The 15,010-nt window shown below is 38.4% G+C and overlaps 3 protein-coding genes across 3 annotated transcripts; 2 read left to right on the plus strand and 1 right to left on the minus strand.

Moving 5' to 3' along the window:
- Positions 1–1,132: 1,132 nt before the first annotated feature.
- On the minus strand, positions 1,133–1,513 carry LOC141654744 (uncharacterized). The gene has a single exon (XM_074461861.1). The coding sequence runs from the start codon at positions 1,511–1,513 to the stop codon at positions 1,133–1,135; it is 381 nt and encodes a 126-aa protein (XP_074317962.1).
- Positions 1,514–7,598: 6,085 nt separating this feature from the next.
- On the plus strand, positions 7,599–8,405 carry LOC141654745 (1-aminocyclopropane-1-carboxylate synthase 6-like). The gene is made up of 2 exons (XM_074461862.1): positions 7,599–7,810; positions 8,063–8,405. Exons 1-2 carry the CDS (start codon positions 7,599–7,601, stop codon positions 8,403–8,405), a joined length of 555 nt encoding a protein of 184 aa, XP_074317963.1.
- A 1,162-nt stretch (positions 8,406–9,567) lies between these two features.
- Positions 9,568–14,744, plus strand: LOC141656570 (uncharacterized). The gene is made up of 16 exons (XM_074463517.1): positions 9,568–10,134; positions 10,745–10,876; positions 11,581–11,707; positions 11,822–11,909; positions 12,186–12,236; positions 12,376–12,470; positions 12,556–12,592; positions 12,677–12,727; positions 12,814–12,875; positions 12,976–13,048; positions 13,131–13,196; positions 13,314–13,376; positions 13,488–13,553; positions 13,638–13,679; positions 13,763–13,866; positions 14,339–14,744. The coding sequence occupies exons 1-15, from the start codon at positions 9,966–9,968 to the stop codon at positions 13,850–13,852; spliced, it is 1,212 nt and encodes a 403-aa protein (XP_074319618.1). The 5' UTR covers positions 9,568–9,965; the 3' UTR covers positions 13,853–13,866; positions 14,339–14,744.
- Positions 14,745–15,010: the final 266 nt, after the last annotated feature.

The following is a 15,010-nucleotide window of genomic DNA, read 5'->3' on the forward strand; positions in this document are numbered from 1 at the left end:
GAGGGTCGCGTTGTTGTTGGTAACAATGCTACTTGTGAGGTAGTGGGTATTGGGTCAATCAAGGTGAAGACGGCTGAGGGTAAGAAGTGTACTTTGACTAATGTGAGACATGTTCCAGCTTTAGGGAAGAATCTTATATCACTTAGTTTATTAAGTGATTTAGGATATGAGTTCCAGAGTAAAGGGGAGATTTTGTCTGTCACGAAGGGTTCTAGTTTGGTGCTGAAAGGTGTCAAACAAAATTCCTTGTATGTATTGCAAGGTGAAACACTGACTAATTTTGCAAGTTGTGCATCCGTGAATCACAAGAAGAAGACTAAGGTTTGGCATAAGCGGCTTGGTCGTCATATGGGTGATAGAGGGATACAACAATTGTGCAAGAGGGATCTTCTTAATGGTGTCAAGTTGAATAACCTTGAGTTTGATGAGCAGCGTGTGTTTGGTAAGAAACACAGATTTAAATTTAGCAAGAGTGCTCATAAAATAAAAGAAGTCCCTGACCCTTCGGGGTGCTGAGCTTAAGGTGGAGCATCCTTGAGCGGCCCGGTCCAGGGCAAAATGGACGCAGGCCTAGTCCAGGGCTTATTGGACGGCAGACCCAGTCCAGGGTATATTGGATGGTTATAGACTCGAGGTGGAGTCTATGGTGTTCTAGTGTGAGAGCTCAATTTTCTAGAACATGACAGATATAAGTCTACTTGAGTGACTTGTATATTGGTCGAGTGATTTGGAAGTCGTTTGCTAAATGCGACTGTCCGAGTCAAGGTGGAGAATTGTTAGTATGTGACTCGTATGTCGCTGGAATGAACTTCTAGGAATCAATTCGAGAAACTAATTGCAGGATTGCCAATTTGAAGAACACAATCGAGCAGAAAGTTTTATTAATGGAAGCTTGATGATTACAAGATTAATGGAGAATTTAGAAGAAGAAGAAGTGTAGAGAACGTAATACAACAGATGATTCTATAATGAATGACTTGAGCCTATTTATAGCAAATTAGCAATTGACTAACTAACTTATTCTAACTAACTGGCCCTAACTTTCAGCAATTCTGTTATGCCAGCTCAGCAGTTTGTTATGGTAGTTATTTATGCTCATGACAATCCACTCCCCTTGAATTTGAGCTTGTCCTCAAGCTGCATCCAGATTGAACTGAGGGAATCTTTTTGCAATGTCATCATAAGGCTCCCATGTGGCATCAGTCACATCACCATTGGACCATTGGATTAAAACATATACCACTGCTTGATTTCCCTTCTTGACCAACTTCCTATCCAGTAAAGCAAAAGGCTCCGCTCTTAGTTGCTGCTGCTCATCAATATCTGGTACAGAACACACTGATGGCAGAGGACCTTCATGCTTCCTTAGTACAGATATATGGAACACAGGATGGATTTTTGCTTCAGGAGGCAACTGTAACTTGTATGCAACATTTCCAACTCTAGCAATGATGGGAAAGGGACCAAAATATCGAGGAGATATCTTAGCAGAAGCCCTAAAAGCCAAGGACATCCATGCAGTAAGGTTGCGATTTAACATACACTAGATCTCCCTCGCAAATTCCTTGTCCACCCTCCCTTTATCAGCTTGACTCTTTATCCTATCCTGAGCCCTTTTGAGGTGAAACTTGAGCATCTTAAGGCACTCCTCTCTTCTTTGTTAAACTCCTATCAATCGGCTCTACAAAGATGTCCCCCATGACATAAGGCAAATGCAGATTTGGAGATTGCCCATACACAATCTCAAAAGGAGTAGCATTGGCAGATGAATGATATGTGGTGTTATACCACCATTCAGCTAAAGGAATCCAACGAGCCCAATCCTTTGGTTTTTCCCCTGTCATACATCTTAGATATGTTTCAAGACATTTATTTACCACCTCGGTCTGTCCATCGGTTTGAGGGTGATAACTAGAAGACATTAGAAGATCAACTTGCTGCAGCTTAAAGAGCTCCCTCCAGAAAGTGCTAATGAACACCTTATCCCTATCAGATACTATGGTTTTAGGCATGCCATGTAGTCTAAAAATCTGATCTAGGAATACTTGAGCTACTGAGACTGCAGAGAAGGGGTGACTTAACAACACAAAATGTGCATACTTGCTAAGCCTATCCACCACCACAAGTATAACATCCTTACCCTGGGATTTAGGTAGACCTTCCACAAAGTCCATGGAGATGTCAGTCCATATAGTTTGTGGAATAGGAAGTGGTTGTAATAACCCTGCAGGTTTTTCCAAAATAGGCTTGCATTGTTGACAAATGCTACATTTTCTGATGTAATTCCTAACATCTTTCTTAAGCTTTTTCCAGTAAAATAAATTTGTAATTCTCCTTTGGGTAGCCTGTATTCCTGAGTGTCCCCCAACTGGTGCATCATGTAATAAGGAAATAATCTTTTGTTTCAATTCTCCATTATTCCCCACTACCAGTTTACCCTTCCTCCTTAATTCCCCTTGAGCCCATGAGTAATGCTTTTTATTCCCACCATTTTGTAGTTCCTGAATTATGGCTTGTAATTGGTCATCATTCTGCCAACTGTTCAAAACCTGAATCTTAAGATCAGTATTGAGTTGTGACAAAATTAAGGACATTAATTCAGTGCCATTAACTCTAGATAGGGCGTCTGCAGCTCCGTTTTCCTTCCCCTTCCTGTATATAATCTCATAATCCAACCCCAAGAGCTTGGGCAAACATTTGCTTTGGAATGCTGTTGTTATCTTCTGCTCCAGCAAATACTTAAGACTGAAGTGATCAGTCTTAATTTTAAAATGTCTTCCGCTGAGGTAAGGCCTCCATTTCTCAATGGCCAAGATGACAGCTAGCAGTTCTTTCTCATAGGTGGAGCTAGCTTGTGTTTTTTGAGAAAATGCCTTACTTATGTAAGCAATGGGATGACCATTTTGAGTAAGTACAGCCCACATGCCTTTATCTGAAGCATCTGTTTCCACCACAAACTCCATTGAGAAATTAGGGAGAGCCAAAACAGGTGCTTTAGTCATTGCATCTTTCAATTTCAGAAATGCTGCAGCAGCAGTAGCATCCCATTTATATCCATTTTTCTTCAATAAGTTGGTCAAGGGTTTACTTATAATCCCATACCCTTGAATAAACTTCCTGTAATACCCTGTAAGACCCAAAAATCCCCTCAATTCCTTAACATTCCTTGGTTCTGGCCAATCCACCATAGCCTTAACCTTGGTGGGATCTGTTTCTACCCCCTTGGCAGAGATCACATGTCCCAAATACTCTACTTCTGGGGCTCCAAACACACACTTAGACATCTTAGCAAAAAGTGTATGTTGCCTAAGGATAGATAAAACCATCCCAACATGATGTGTGTGTTCTTCCAAGCTTTTACTGTAGATTAATATGTCATCAAAGAACACTAACACAAACTTCCTCAAGTAAGGCTTGAAAACAGTATTCATAAGGTGTTGAAATGTTGAAGGGGCATTAGTTAGGCCAAAGGGCATGACTAAGAATTCATAATGGCCCTCATGTGTCCTAAATGCAGTTTTAGGGACATCATCTGGATGCATTCTAATCTGCCAATATCCAGATCTAAGGTCAATCTTAGAAAAAATCACAGCACCATGTAATTCATCTAGCAACTCTTCAATGACAGGAATTGGGAATTTATCTTTTACAGTGTACTTGTTTAGTTCCCTATAATCAACACAAAGTCTCCATGTCCCATCTTTCTTTTTAACCAACACTATAGGAGATGAGAAAGGGCTCTGACTTGGCCTAACAACTCCTGATTCCAACATTTCCTTCACAATGCTTTCAATAGCATCTTTTTGAACAACAGGATACCTATAAGGCCTCACATTGATTGGTGTGGTTCCCTCTTTAAGGTGAATGGTGTGGTCATAGGTTCTATGGGGAGGCAATTCAGTGGGAGTCTTAAAAACATCTTTGAAGTCATCCAAAATTGTTTGTACAGCAGTAGGTACAGGATTACCTTCAGATGTTGTAAGCTCTTCAGTGGACTGAATAGATAATGCAAACAGTTGGGGTGAGCAGCCTGTTGATATGCCCTTTACAATGAGAGATTGTAGCTGTTTGCCATTAACCCAATCTACTCCTGCTCGCTTTCCCCCTCTTAGCACATGCTTCTTCCCTTTGTACTGAAATTGCATTCGAGTGCTTAAAGTCCCACAACACCGGTCCCAATGAAGAGAGCCATTGTACCCCTAGCACCATATCACAGGTTCCCAAGGGCACCAACATGATATCGATCGAAAAGTTTCACCTTGCAGAATCGGCCTAAATTGTTTCACCACATTTTTTTGTAAATACTTTCACCATTAGCCACCGACACGGCCACGGGGTAACTTGGAACAACTTTACACCCCAATTTCCTGGCTGTGTTCTCATCTAGAAAATTATGGGTACTCCCTGAATCTATGAGTATATTCAAAGAAGTACCACGAACTTTCCCTGTGACCTTCATTGTCTGAAATGCAGCATTCCCAGTGATGGCATTTAGGGAGATTAAGGGAGGTAGTTCATCACCACTACTCTCCTGCTGCCATAATTCAGAAACTTCAGACTCCCCCACTGTCTCATCTTCTGTGACTGTAACCACCTCAATGCAGTGCAACTGAGCTGGGCACTTATGACCAGCAACAAACTTTTCAGGACAAAAGAAACACAAATTTTTGGCCCTCCTTTCAGCAATAAACTCAGGGGTCAATCTTTGTCTGGTGGTTTTGAATTGAACACTGGGGTTTGACAGTGGTTTTGGACTGTTTTGTGGCTGATATGATGTAAAAGATTTGGTCACAGGTTTCTCCAAGAGAGGTTTATTTCTCTTATTAATGCAAGATAAGGTGTTTTCTTGTAATCGAGCCAAAGTATAAGCATCAATTAAAGTTTGTGGCTTGAACATTCTTACAGTGCTCTGGATGTCAGGCTGTAATCCACTGAGAAAACAACTGATTGCTTGCTTTCAGACAAATCAGTTCTGATCAACAATGCATCAAATTTCTCCTGATATGCTTCAACAGTTCTGAATGTTTTGATTCATTAGTTCGAAATAGGATCATCATATGGTTGACTCCCAAATCGAGCCAAGATTGCCGCTTTATACACTCCCCATACAGGCCATAATCCTTGTAGATTAGTCTTCATCAAAGATTGATGCCACAATAGAGCTTTTCCCTCCAAATGTATGGACACAAGTTTCACCTTCAAATCTTCATTTGTCGAGTCCACCTCAAAAAATTGTTCACACCTATAAACCCATCCCTGCACATCTTCACCATTAAAGCGTGGAAACTCAATTTTAGAAAATCTGGCAAAACTTGAGTTAAATTGCTGTCCTCCATTGTTGTTATTCAGGTGGCCGCCATTGTTGAGCGCATTCCTCTCTAATGTTGTGACTTTAGTTCCAATTTCTTGAAATTGATTTGTAATTCGAAGCATTGTGTCTCTTTGAGCACGCATCTCATCCTTGAATTCATTCTGCTGTCTTTGTTGCTCAGCTAGAAATTCTGTCCAAGAATCCTTCATACTTTTCTGAAACTCTTCAAGGGCTGCTTGTGCTTTTGTCGCCATTGCTAGAGAGGTTTTAATGGAGTTTTTGAGGTATTTTAATGGAGTTTATTACAGAATTTGAAGGATATTTCCAGAATGATTCAGGAGATTGCCAGGAGCGAATCTCTGATACCACTTGGAATGAACTTCTAGGAATCAATTCGAAGAAATTCGAGAAACTAATTGCAGGATTGCCAATTTGAAGAACACAATCGAGCAGAAAGTTTTATTAATGGAAGCTTGATGATTACAAGATTAATGGAGAATTTAGAAGAAGAAGAAGTGTAGAGAACGTAATACAACAGATGATTCTATAATGAATGACTTGAGCCTATTTATAGCAAATTAGCAATTGACTAACTAACTTATTCTAACTAACTGGCCCTAACTTTCAGCAATTCTGTTATGTCAGCTCAGCAGTTTGTTATGGTAGTTATTTATGCTCATGACAGTCGCATACAAAGTATGTCGGAGTTTGATTACGGTGAGATAAAATTAGACTAAGAAAGAAAAGAAGTAAAAATATGGGCGAGTGTCCAGCGGGTCGCATGGATTTCTGGTGAAATCAGAAGTGCTTTATGAATATTGCTGCACACAAGATTTAACGTTGACTTTTGATTAGAAAAGTGACGTCATCACTTCTTGTTTCCTTAGTTTATTAGGAATAGTTTTTGTATTATTATTAATTATATTTCTTAATTAGGATAATCTTTGTTAGGGTAGTTTAATATATAAACACTACCTTAACCTAGTTATTCTTTAAGGAGAGATTTGTGAGGCAAACATTGAGAGTTTTAAGAGGCAGATCTAGAAAAACTCTGTGCTCATCTTTTGTAATCTGTAATTCTCCCGACATAGTGAATTATTCTCCCTCGCCCTGGTGGATGTAGCTATCGCATTGATAGTGAACCACGTTAAATTCTTTGTGTCTTTTATTTTTGCATCTACTCCGTATCGCTTCCGCACAACAGGACCAATTATTATTCATTTATCTCGCTTAATGTTATATGGTAGAAGACTTTTTTGGTATATAATTTTATATGTTTTGTGGTTTGTAGCTATGTTTGGATTTGATTCAAAAATGGGTAGCCAAAAATTGGGACACATCAATTGGAAATGACAGTGAACTAGGGATCAAAGGAATTGCTCCATACCAGCCTTTGGATGGACTGTTGGACTTGAAACTGGTAATTTTTCGAGCTTTGTGCCCCGTGTTTAAAACTACTCCTTAATAATGTTACCGAGTAACTAGTCTTAACCACTAGACTGCCACCTATACCGAACCATTAGTTTACAAAGCATATATAAGCATAATTTGGTAATTTCCAACATTGTAAAATTTTCTTCTTGGATTAACTGTTGTTAGCTCTGCTCTGCAGGCAATGGCAAATTTCATGTCAAAGGTTATGGGAAATGTGACATTTGATCCTTCAAGATTAGTGTTGACTAGTGGCGCGACTCCTGCGCTTGAGATACTCTCCTTTTGTCTAGCTGATCATGGTGACGCTTTTCTTATTCCGGCACCTTACTACTCTGGGAATTTCCTTAACTATTCTGTCACAGCATTTTAACATTCTACCAAAGTTGACTGGTGTCAGTGGTAAGGGCTCTCATCTATTAAACAAGTGGTCAGGGGTTCGATTCCTGACTCTTACGAATAAAAAAGCCAAACTTAGGAGGGCTCAACCCATTAAATTACCTTCAGTTCCTCGAAAGAGATTATTGTTTTTGTTGTTTTTGTATTAACATAAAATTCGGACAGTTTCGACAGGGACCTAATTCGTACAGGAGTGAAGCTATTTCCAGTTCATTGTCGGAGCACTGACAACTTCGCGTTAACAACCAGTGCCCTCGATCAAGCCTACAATAATGCTACAAGACAAGGCCTTAAAGTCCGTGGAATCCGATTCTCAAACCCGTCAAATCCAATAGGAAATGTCCTCTCTAGGGACACATTGAACACCATTTTAGCCTTTGCTAGGGAGAAAAACATTCACATTATTTCTGATGAAATTTACGCGGGTTCAGTGTATGGGTCTGAGGAGTTCATAAGCATGACGGAAATTGTCCGAGAAGAAGACCGTGATAAGCACCGGGTTCATATCATTTATGGGATATCCAAGGGTCTTTCTCTTGCGGGTTTTAGGGTCGGGTCAATTTACACCTTTAATGATAATGTGCTGACTGCTGCTAAAAAGTTATCAACTTTTTCTTCAATTTCTGCTCCAACTCAACGTTTGCTGATTTCCATGCTCTCTAACGAAAGGTTAGTGTGTCTTGTACGAGACGGTCTCACATAAATTTAAGTCCAAACTCAAATGACTAGACTTAAACCCGATTGAATTGAAACAAAACCTTAATAATTATGACTTGAAATGAACGTGCCTGAAATGACCTATATGACCTATTTGTCAGGTCTACTTATATGTGAGACCTTTATGTATTTATCTTTGACTTATAGAGTCAACGAGTTGATCGTGTTAGACCGTCTCATGTACATTTTTTGTTATATTGACAGGTTTATACAAGAATATTTGGATACAAAAGAAATAAAGCTCAAGAAGATGCATGATTTGTTCGTGTCGGGTTTGAAGCAGCTGGGGATACCCTGCGCCAAGAGTGATGCAGGGCTATTTTGTTGGGTCGACATGAGCGGGCTGATCAAGCCCGCCAACGAGAAAGGAGAGATGGAGTTGTGGAAGAAACTACTAAGTGTAGGGAAGTTGTTTTTAATACCCGGGTCGGTTTTTAACAGCATTGAACATGGGTGGTTCAGGTGTTGTTTTAGTACATTATCTGAACATGATATTCCTCTGGTAATGGATAGGATTCAAAAAGCTTGCGGGATTGCTACCCTATGAATGGAGTAAGTTCCGAATCAAATAGACTTGTATAAGACCGTCTATTGTATGAAATTATAAGATTGTCGCTTCGGATCATTATGAAGTCTCACACAGGGTTCAAATAATGATCCAAGGGATTAGTCATTAGTTTTGAGGTATTTTTCTAAACCGGTGGAATTTACCATCGATGTCTTTTTACCAAGTACGTTAAATAAATTCGAGGGCAAACATAATGTACTAAAACAAACAGTTTAAACACATGACTATGTACTTGAGTTGAGCAAACATTGAAGATGTGGTCTAAGAAAGTTGTAGTGTCAGACAACCATTGTTTCCCAGATTGAAGCAACCATTTAGCTAGTCAAAATCGTGTCCTTGTTAGATCAGATGTTATTGACTTATTGCTGGGTCTTTTGAATTGCGTCTTTATTTTGTCATTGCACAAATTTTTGCTTGAGACGAACATTTTTTAAATAATAAAACGGTTTGAATAGATGGAACACATGTAAGAATTTAGGTCAAATTGAGTCGGTCAAATTTCGTTGGTGATTTCTAAACAAAGTATTATCAAGGTATTTAAGAATAATGATTAGTGTGCAGTTGTGCACAATAACACTCACGTTCGGGTTATATTGAGTGGGTCAACAAGTTACGAGTCAAGAGTAAGGGTTGGTGGACCCGGTCGATTCTTATGACTACGAGTAGGGATGGCGATGGGTCAGATTGGAACGAGTTTTGGAAGATCTAAATCTGATCCACATACTTATTGGATTACATATCCATATCTAAAACTGATCCACCATATAATCAAATCCGAAACTTGATTTGACTATATAAAAAAAAACTAATTTTATACGGCAAAACTAAAATTTCAAGTTAATATAGCCTAAATTTTCAAAAATATCCGATTAAATCGGGTTCGGTTATGAATGGATCGGGTTGCATTTGATTCAGGTTTTCCAATAGTGGATTTGGATATATATTTTTAGATAATGGATCGGGTATGGATTTTTAAAGCATGGGTTTGGCTCGAATTTTTTCCACCAGTTTGATTCGGGTTCGGTTCGATTTGGACCATAATTATCATCCCAACTACGAGTCTACGAGTCCTTTTCACCTTTACAAACTAGATTTCTACCCAGTTAGATAAAAGAACACCTCTTTCTATGAATCGAAACCCGTCCCACACAAACTAATAAAAAAGCCAAATCATCACATATCCTTATCAAATGGAGCGGATTCTTAAAGAAAGGTGGACCCCATCAAATTCAAATTCCCCGGAATTCCTGTTATTTTCTGTTGTTCTTTTGTTACCAGAATTCACAATTCCCACGCTTAACAAACAACAACAACAACAACAGCTAAATCCCTCGCTAATCCCTCCTGTTTATTTTCTCTCTCCTAGGGTTTCTGTTCCCCTCAGAAACCCGCCTTTTATAATAAATTTGCTTAATTTAGGCATCAATGGAGGCCTAAATCTTAATCAAAATTGTGGATTCCTCCATTGATGATGTATTTTTTAATTTTTTCATTATTAATGAATTGTTAACTTGAACGGAAATTAATTTGGAGAAAGGAATGGAGGAAGCGTGTGAGAAAGAATGTGTATTTGAGGAATCGGTAGACATTGATTTTGATTATGAGTTTGATGTTGCCAAGTATTTTGATTTTTTACGACCCGAGACGGTTGATGATGTTGAGGATTCTGAACGTTGGTTTAATTTAGCTCAAGGCCATCCTCCTTCTCGTATGTTTGATTTAATCATTTTGTTCAGTTTTTTTAATTGATGCGTTTTATTAATTAGTCTTGTTTAAAACCGTCTTAGCCCTTAACCTTGCTCAAGACGGTCTCAAATGAGATATGTATGTTTTAATGTGTGTGGCAATTCCAGGGTGATATTGGAGAATGTTTTTTTGATGAATAAAATGTCATTGTTGTAGTTGAGTTTATATGTTACGGAGTAATTTATATGTGAATGATGACGTTCATAGCGAGAGATATACTCGCAAAATATAAGAGTTTTCAATAAATACGCTTAGGGAAAAGGCGTACTAATGGTGTAGAGTTGTTGAAACTTTCACAATTATTGGTACTTTTACTGATAAATGCAAGTTTCAGACATCATTAGCCATTTTGCGAGCGTTGTTGGCCAGATATAACTAGTTCATGTAGTAATGTAAGATGCCATTATTTGCGGAATGCTTTGTTGATAATCTATATGGAAAATATGCTTGTGATTTGCGAAGATCATATAGTAATCATGTCGTATACAAAGTAATTAGTAGAACACTGTATCCTGTTTCTAACTGTGGTAGACTTTTTATTTCAATCCGTAACTTGGCTATCATTTTAACAGCTATATTACTGAAGTTGGGACTAGTAGCAGAAGAGTTTGGAGGCAGTGATACTTCTTCCCCCAAGTACGCGCATTCTATAACCAATGAAGGTGGAGAATCTGAAGTTTTGTCTCGAGATAAAGGGAAAAAAGGTTTGGCAAAACTGATCTGTATCTTGCTTATTGTTGAATAATTCGTATTATATGTTTCTCACTGGTAACTAGTGCTGCTGTGTGAAAATCAGAGAACTTTATCGTGTTGCTATAATGTTCAGATATCTCGTGTTGTAGGCCTTTCAGTTCAACTGATGCTGAGAAAATTGGTCTTGTGACCACTATCCATTTCAAATGGAGCTAAAAACTCGCTAATATTTGGTTCTATATAAGTATTGAATAAAAAATAACTCGATGTGCTAGTTGCAAGTCTTTTATTTCAAAGTAGCAAGTGTTTGATCACTTTGATGCAATCCGCGTTGAAATATTCTAAACGGGAAATCAGGAAACAATATGTCTGAGTTGAAAATAAGTAGGTAGGCTGCGTAAATCTGGCCCCTTTACCCCCCGATCAGTACCTTTGAGGTGCTGCAGAATGTTCTTGTTCTTATAGGATGTGACTATCAACTGTCTATGGAAAAAGGTACTCCGTAAATGATTGAGGCTTGCCTGAACAACGAAATAAGTTACATGCTTTCTCTGCTTTTTTTTACCCTTATCCATTTCTATGATTGTGATACTCCTAATATTCATTTCTGAGGATGTTCTTAATCAGTTAATGGTATTCTAAGAAGTCGTCCTTGGACATGGTTACACAGAAAGTACGGTAATTTTATTCTAAAATGGAACAAATAAATTTACAGGTCCGGCCTTGTTGAGGTCAAAGTCTATGAATCAGCCGTGTCTGTTAAAGAGCTCGAGGCTGTTACAACCTACAGCTAGTCTTCTGGCAAAGCAGAATCATCAGATTAGTGTCAGAGATCCTGGAAGGTATGATTTAATACATTGTATTTGTCTCTCTATGAAACATGCATTTTTTCATTGAAGGCCAAAATGCCTGCACATTATTCTGACTGTACTGTTCATTTCATTTCCGAATCGTAGGTTTCAGAAGCCTGGAAGTCCACTTAAGTCTCCTGGGTATATAGCTGCCACCAAAAGGCAAAAGTTAGAGCATGGTTACTTGCTCAAGGTGAATATATAATTTGGTGTCACATATGACATTCTGACACTAGACTCACTGAACTTTTTTTTATAATGTGGGTTATGGTTTCGTGAGTTACGAAGAGGCTAACCAGTTTCAGTAATTCCTGGTGTGGCTAGAGTTTTATATCTGAGATGGAGACAACAAAAAGTTTCATATCCATTTCTGTCTACAAAGGGATCTTTTTTCTTGCACAGGAAACATAAATGTGTCTTTAACAGCATTGTTTGTGACTTATTTCTGTTTTTACTGATGTACTCTCAGGTTGCTCATCTCAAACACCAAACGAGTTTCTCGCACAAGGTACCTAAAAAGGTTAGATCATTTTTTAAATTCTAAAGTTGGATTTTAGTCATTTTACAGTTAATTAGCTGTGCTAGATTTTGTCTTTCCCTAAACATCATGGTGTCACCATATGGCCCGTACTGTTATTCATGACTGTCAGTCTATACAGGTTGGATTCTGTGATGTGAACTGCCATGCTAGGCCAAAGGTCACTGTTCCAAAGGAACCCAAACTAGAAACAGCCAACAGAGCACAACGACACAGGTAGGCACATTTTAATGCCGAATCAAGTACTATTAGGGCTTAGTAGCCTTGTTAATGTGTGAGTGACATGTATTCTGTATTTCAGATCCAAGGATAGTGAAGAGCTAGGCCGGAATACCAAAGTTGGTAACTTTTACTGAAGACAATATGATGATGATATGGTCACAGTTAAAATTGTTTTAATATTAGTTTGCTTGCCTTGTCAGATTTTGGAACCTAAGCTGAAGCGCACACAATCGTTAACTCCAGAGATTCAGGTTAGTTTTCCTTTGATATGCAGTTCTAGTTACGAAGGCAACTGTAAGGATAGCTTTGTCTTAAGAGTTTTGTTTATCTAGTGCAGGGGGGAAGAGTCAATCATGCCAAGGGTGCAACACAGAAGGGGAAATTGCTTGACACAAAAAAGTAAATATTGAAATGACTTGCTATGCTTTTTAGTCCTTTTGCACTAGCTGATATCGAACCTGGTGACTGCTGAGTGCTGCTAACACAGTTATGTTTCCAGGTCAAAATCCTTCAATGCTACAATGTATGAGAAATCTGATCACACATGTAAAACTCGTGCAGTAACGAAGAAGGTATGCTTAAAAGATGCATGATTTTTCCAACAGGATGGAAGCTTTACATCTGACATATACTCTAAACCTATTTTCCGTGCAGAGTTTATCAAATAAAGGAGATATCGGTGCTCTTCAAAACTCCAAACTAGAGACCGCAGTTTTAAAGGTGATTTGCAACTAATTTTTGCCCCTAATTGCTTAGGTGTTTTGCCAATTTTTTTCTTTCCTGTGTTTCCTGTACTGTGGAACTCCTAATTTACCTTTGTTGCAATTACGCTTGAAGGAATGCAAGAGAACCAGCTGTAAGAAACAATTGCAAACTCCGCTAACTGAATTGTTCAGCCAGGTATGCTATTGTGATGGTTATGCAGTTGTTCTCTTTTTCCTGCCCGCTACGACTTTTTTTTATCAATGCTTGATCACTTCATTTATGCTGTTTATCATGAATAATTGTCAGCTGTCTCTTGACTCTGAAGATCAATCAAGTTCAGTGCTTGAGGATGATGAAGCACTCCAAACAAAGGTACTAGTCCCATAAACTCAATTTCCGACATGGCCAGCTTAATGAAACGAATTTGATGAAAAAATTCCTTGTGTTCTAATGAAGGATTTAAAGAAGAATGTTCGATGCACCATGAAGGAAAACAAGGTATGTTAGTATCAGATATTAAATTATTGAAGATTAGATGAAGTAATTGATACAAAGAACAAAGTCCGCTTGTGCTATTTCAGAATGCAAACAGGGTTACTGAGAAATCAACAAGGTGTTGTCTGAAGCAAAGTCAAACTGCTGGAGGGAGGATGATAGATATCGGAAGTTAATCCATTGGTGATAGGTAAGCGATAATGCAGCTTATGTTGGTTTCAGGCTTTTTTCTGTACTTGAATATGCGCATTTTATAAGAAATTCACTGAATTATGGCAACTACCCTTTTCAAGAGCAACAGAAACTTGATTCATATTCCTCAGAGAACGTCTGGTGAATGAACTCCAGCGGCTTATATAGTATATAGTCGACAACATATGTACTCCTTGGTGTATCTTACGTACTCACCGTCATATTTACATATCTTATAAGACCTATTATAATGTATGGAAGTTCATGTAAAACATTCAAAATTTTAAGTACATAAAAGATATCAAGAAGACCATTAAATGCTGTTACCAGAGCCATTGATGCAGTGGGGTAATGTTGTTATTGTTTGTCGCTCTCTGGGCGGTCCCTTGACTTTGACCTAAATAAATACAAGGTGAGTTTCATTTTATATTGTTGATTAACAATGACAACATTATGATCCAATGCTGCAGGAGTCTGGCAATTCACTGAAGTTTGTCAAGATAACCAACCAACCATCATCATAATCATGCATTGCGTCGTGTTTGGTTGAAGCAGGAAGATACAACTTCATTCAGATTGTACATACCTTAGATTAAATTATAGGGTTCAAGGGCGATCGAGATTAGGAGATGATGCTTGTCAGCATGTCCGCGAGGTCAATCATTTTATGAACCGATTTTGTAGCTATGGGGCCTCCTATTCCGATTATTTGTATAGCATTGTCTGCAGGAGAACTGGAGGAGGAGGTAGGGTGTAAATTTATGAATAATGGGAAAGTAATGGATGACCGCTAAGTTAGTAGATTTATTCGTCTTTGGTTTAACCAACGACTTTCCTATAAGACCGTTTCACTATAAACAATGGTCAATTTGATTCGATAAAGAGTCTTAAATCGGAAACCAATGAATATTCGGTACAGGATCCCAAATTCGGGCATTCGTGTAACATTTCTAGTTTTCGCCATATTAGTGGAATGTAAAACTTTTTCGTACTGTCAAAAAAAAAAAAAAAAAAAAAAAAAACACTTTTCTGAGTTGTATGAACCACCGAGTATGGCGGTTTTAACACTAGTAAGCAGTCATCCAAATGGATACCGAGTCAAGAACCTTTCCATCTTTTCTTCTATCATCGACGACTTCATG

Source organism: Silene latifolia, chromosome 5, assembly GCF_048544455.1.
Source record: "Silene latifolia isolate original U9 population chromosome 5, ASM4854445v1, whole genome shotgun sequence".
NCBI lineage: Eukaryota > Viridiplantae > Streptophyta > Magnoliopsida > Caryophyllales > Caryophyllaceae > Silene > Silene latifolia.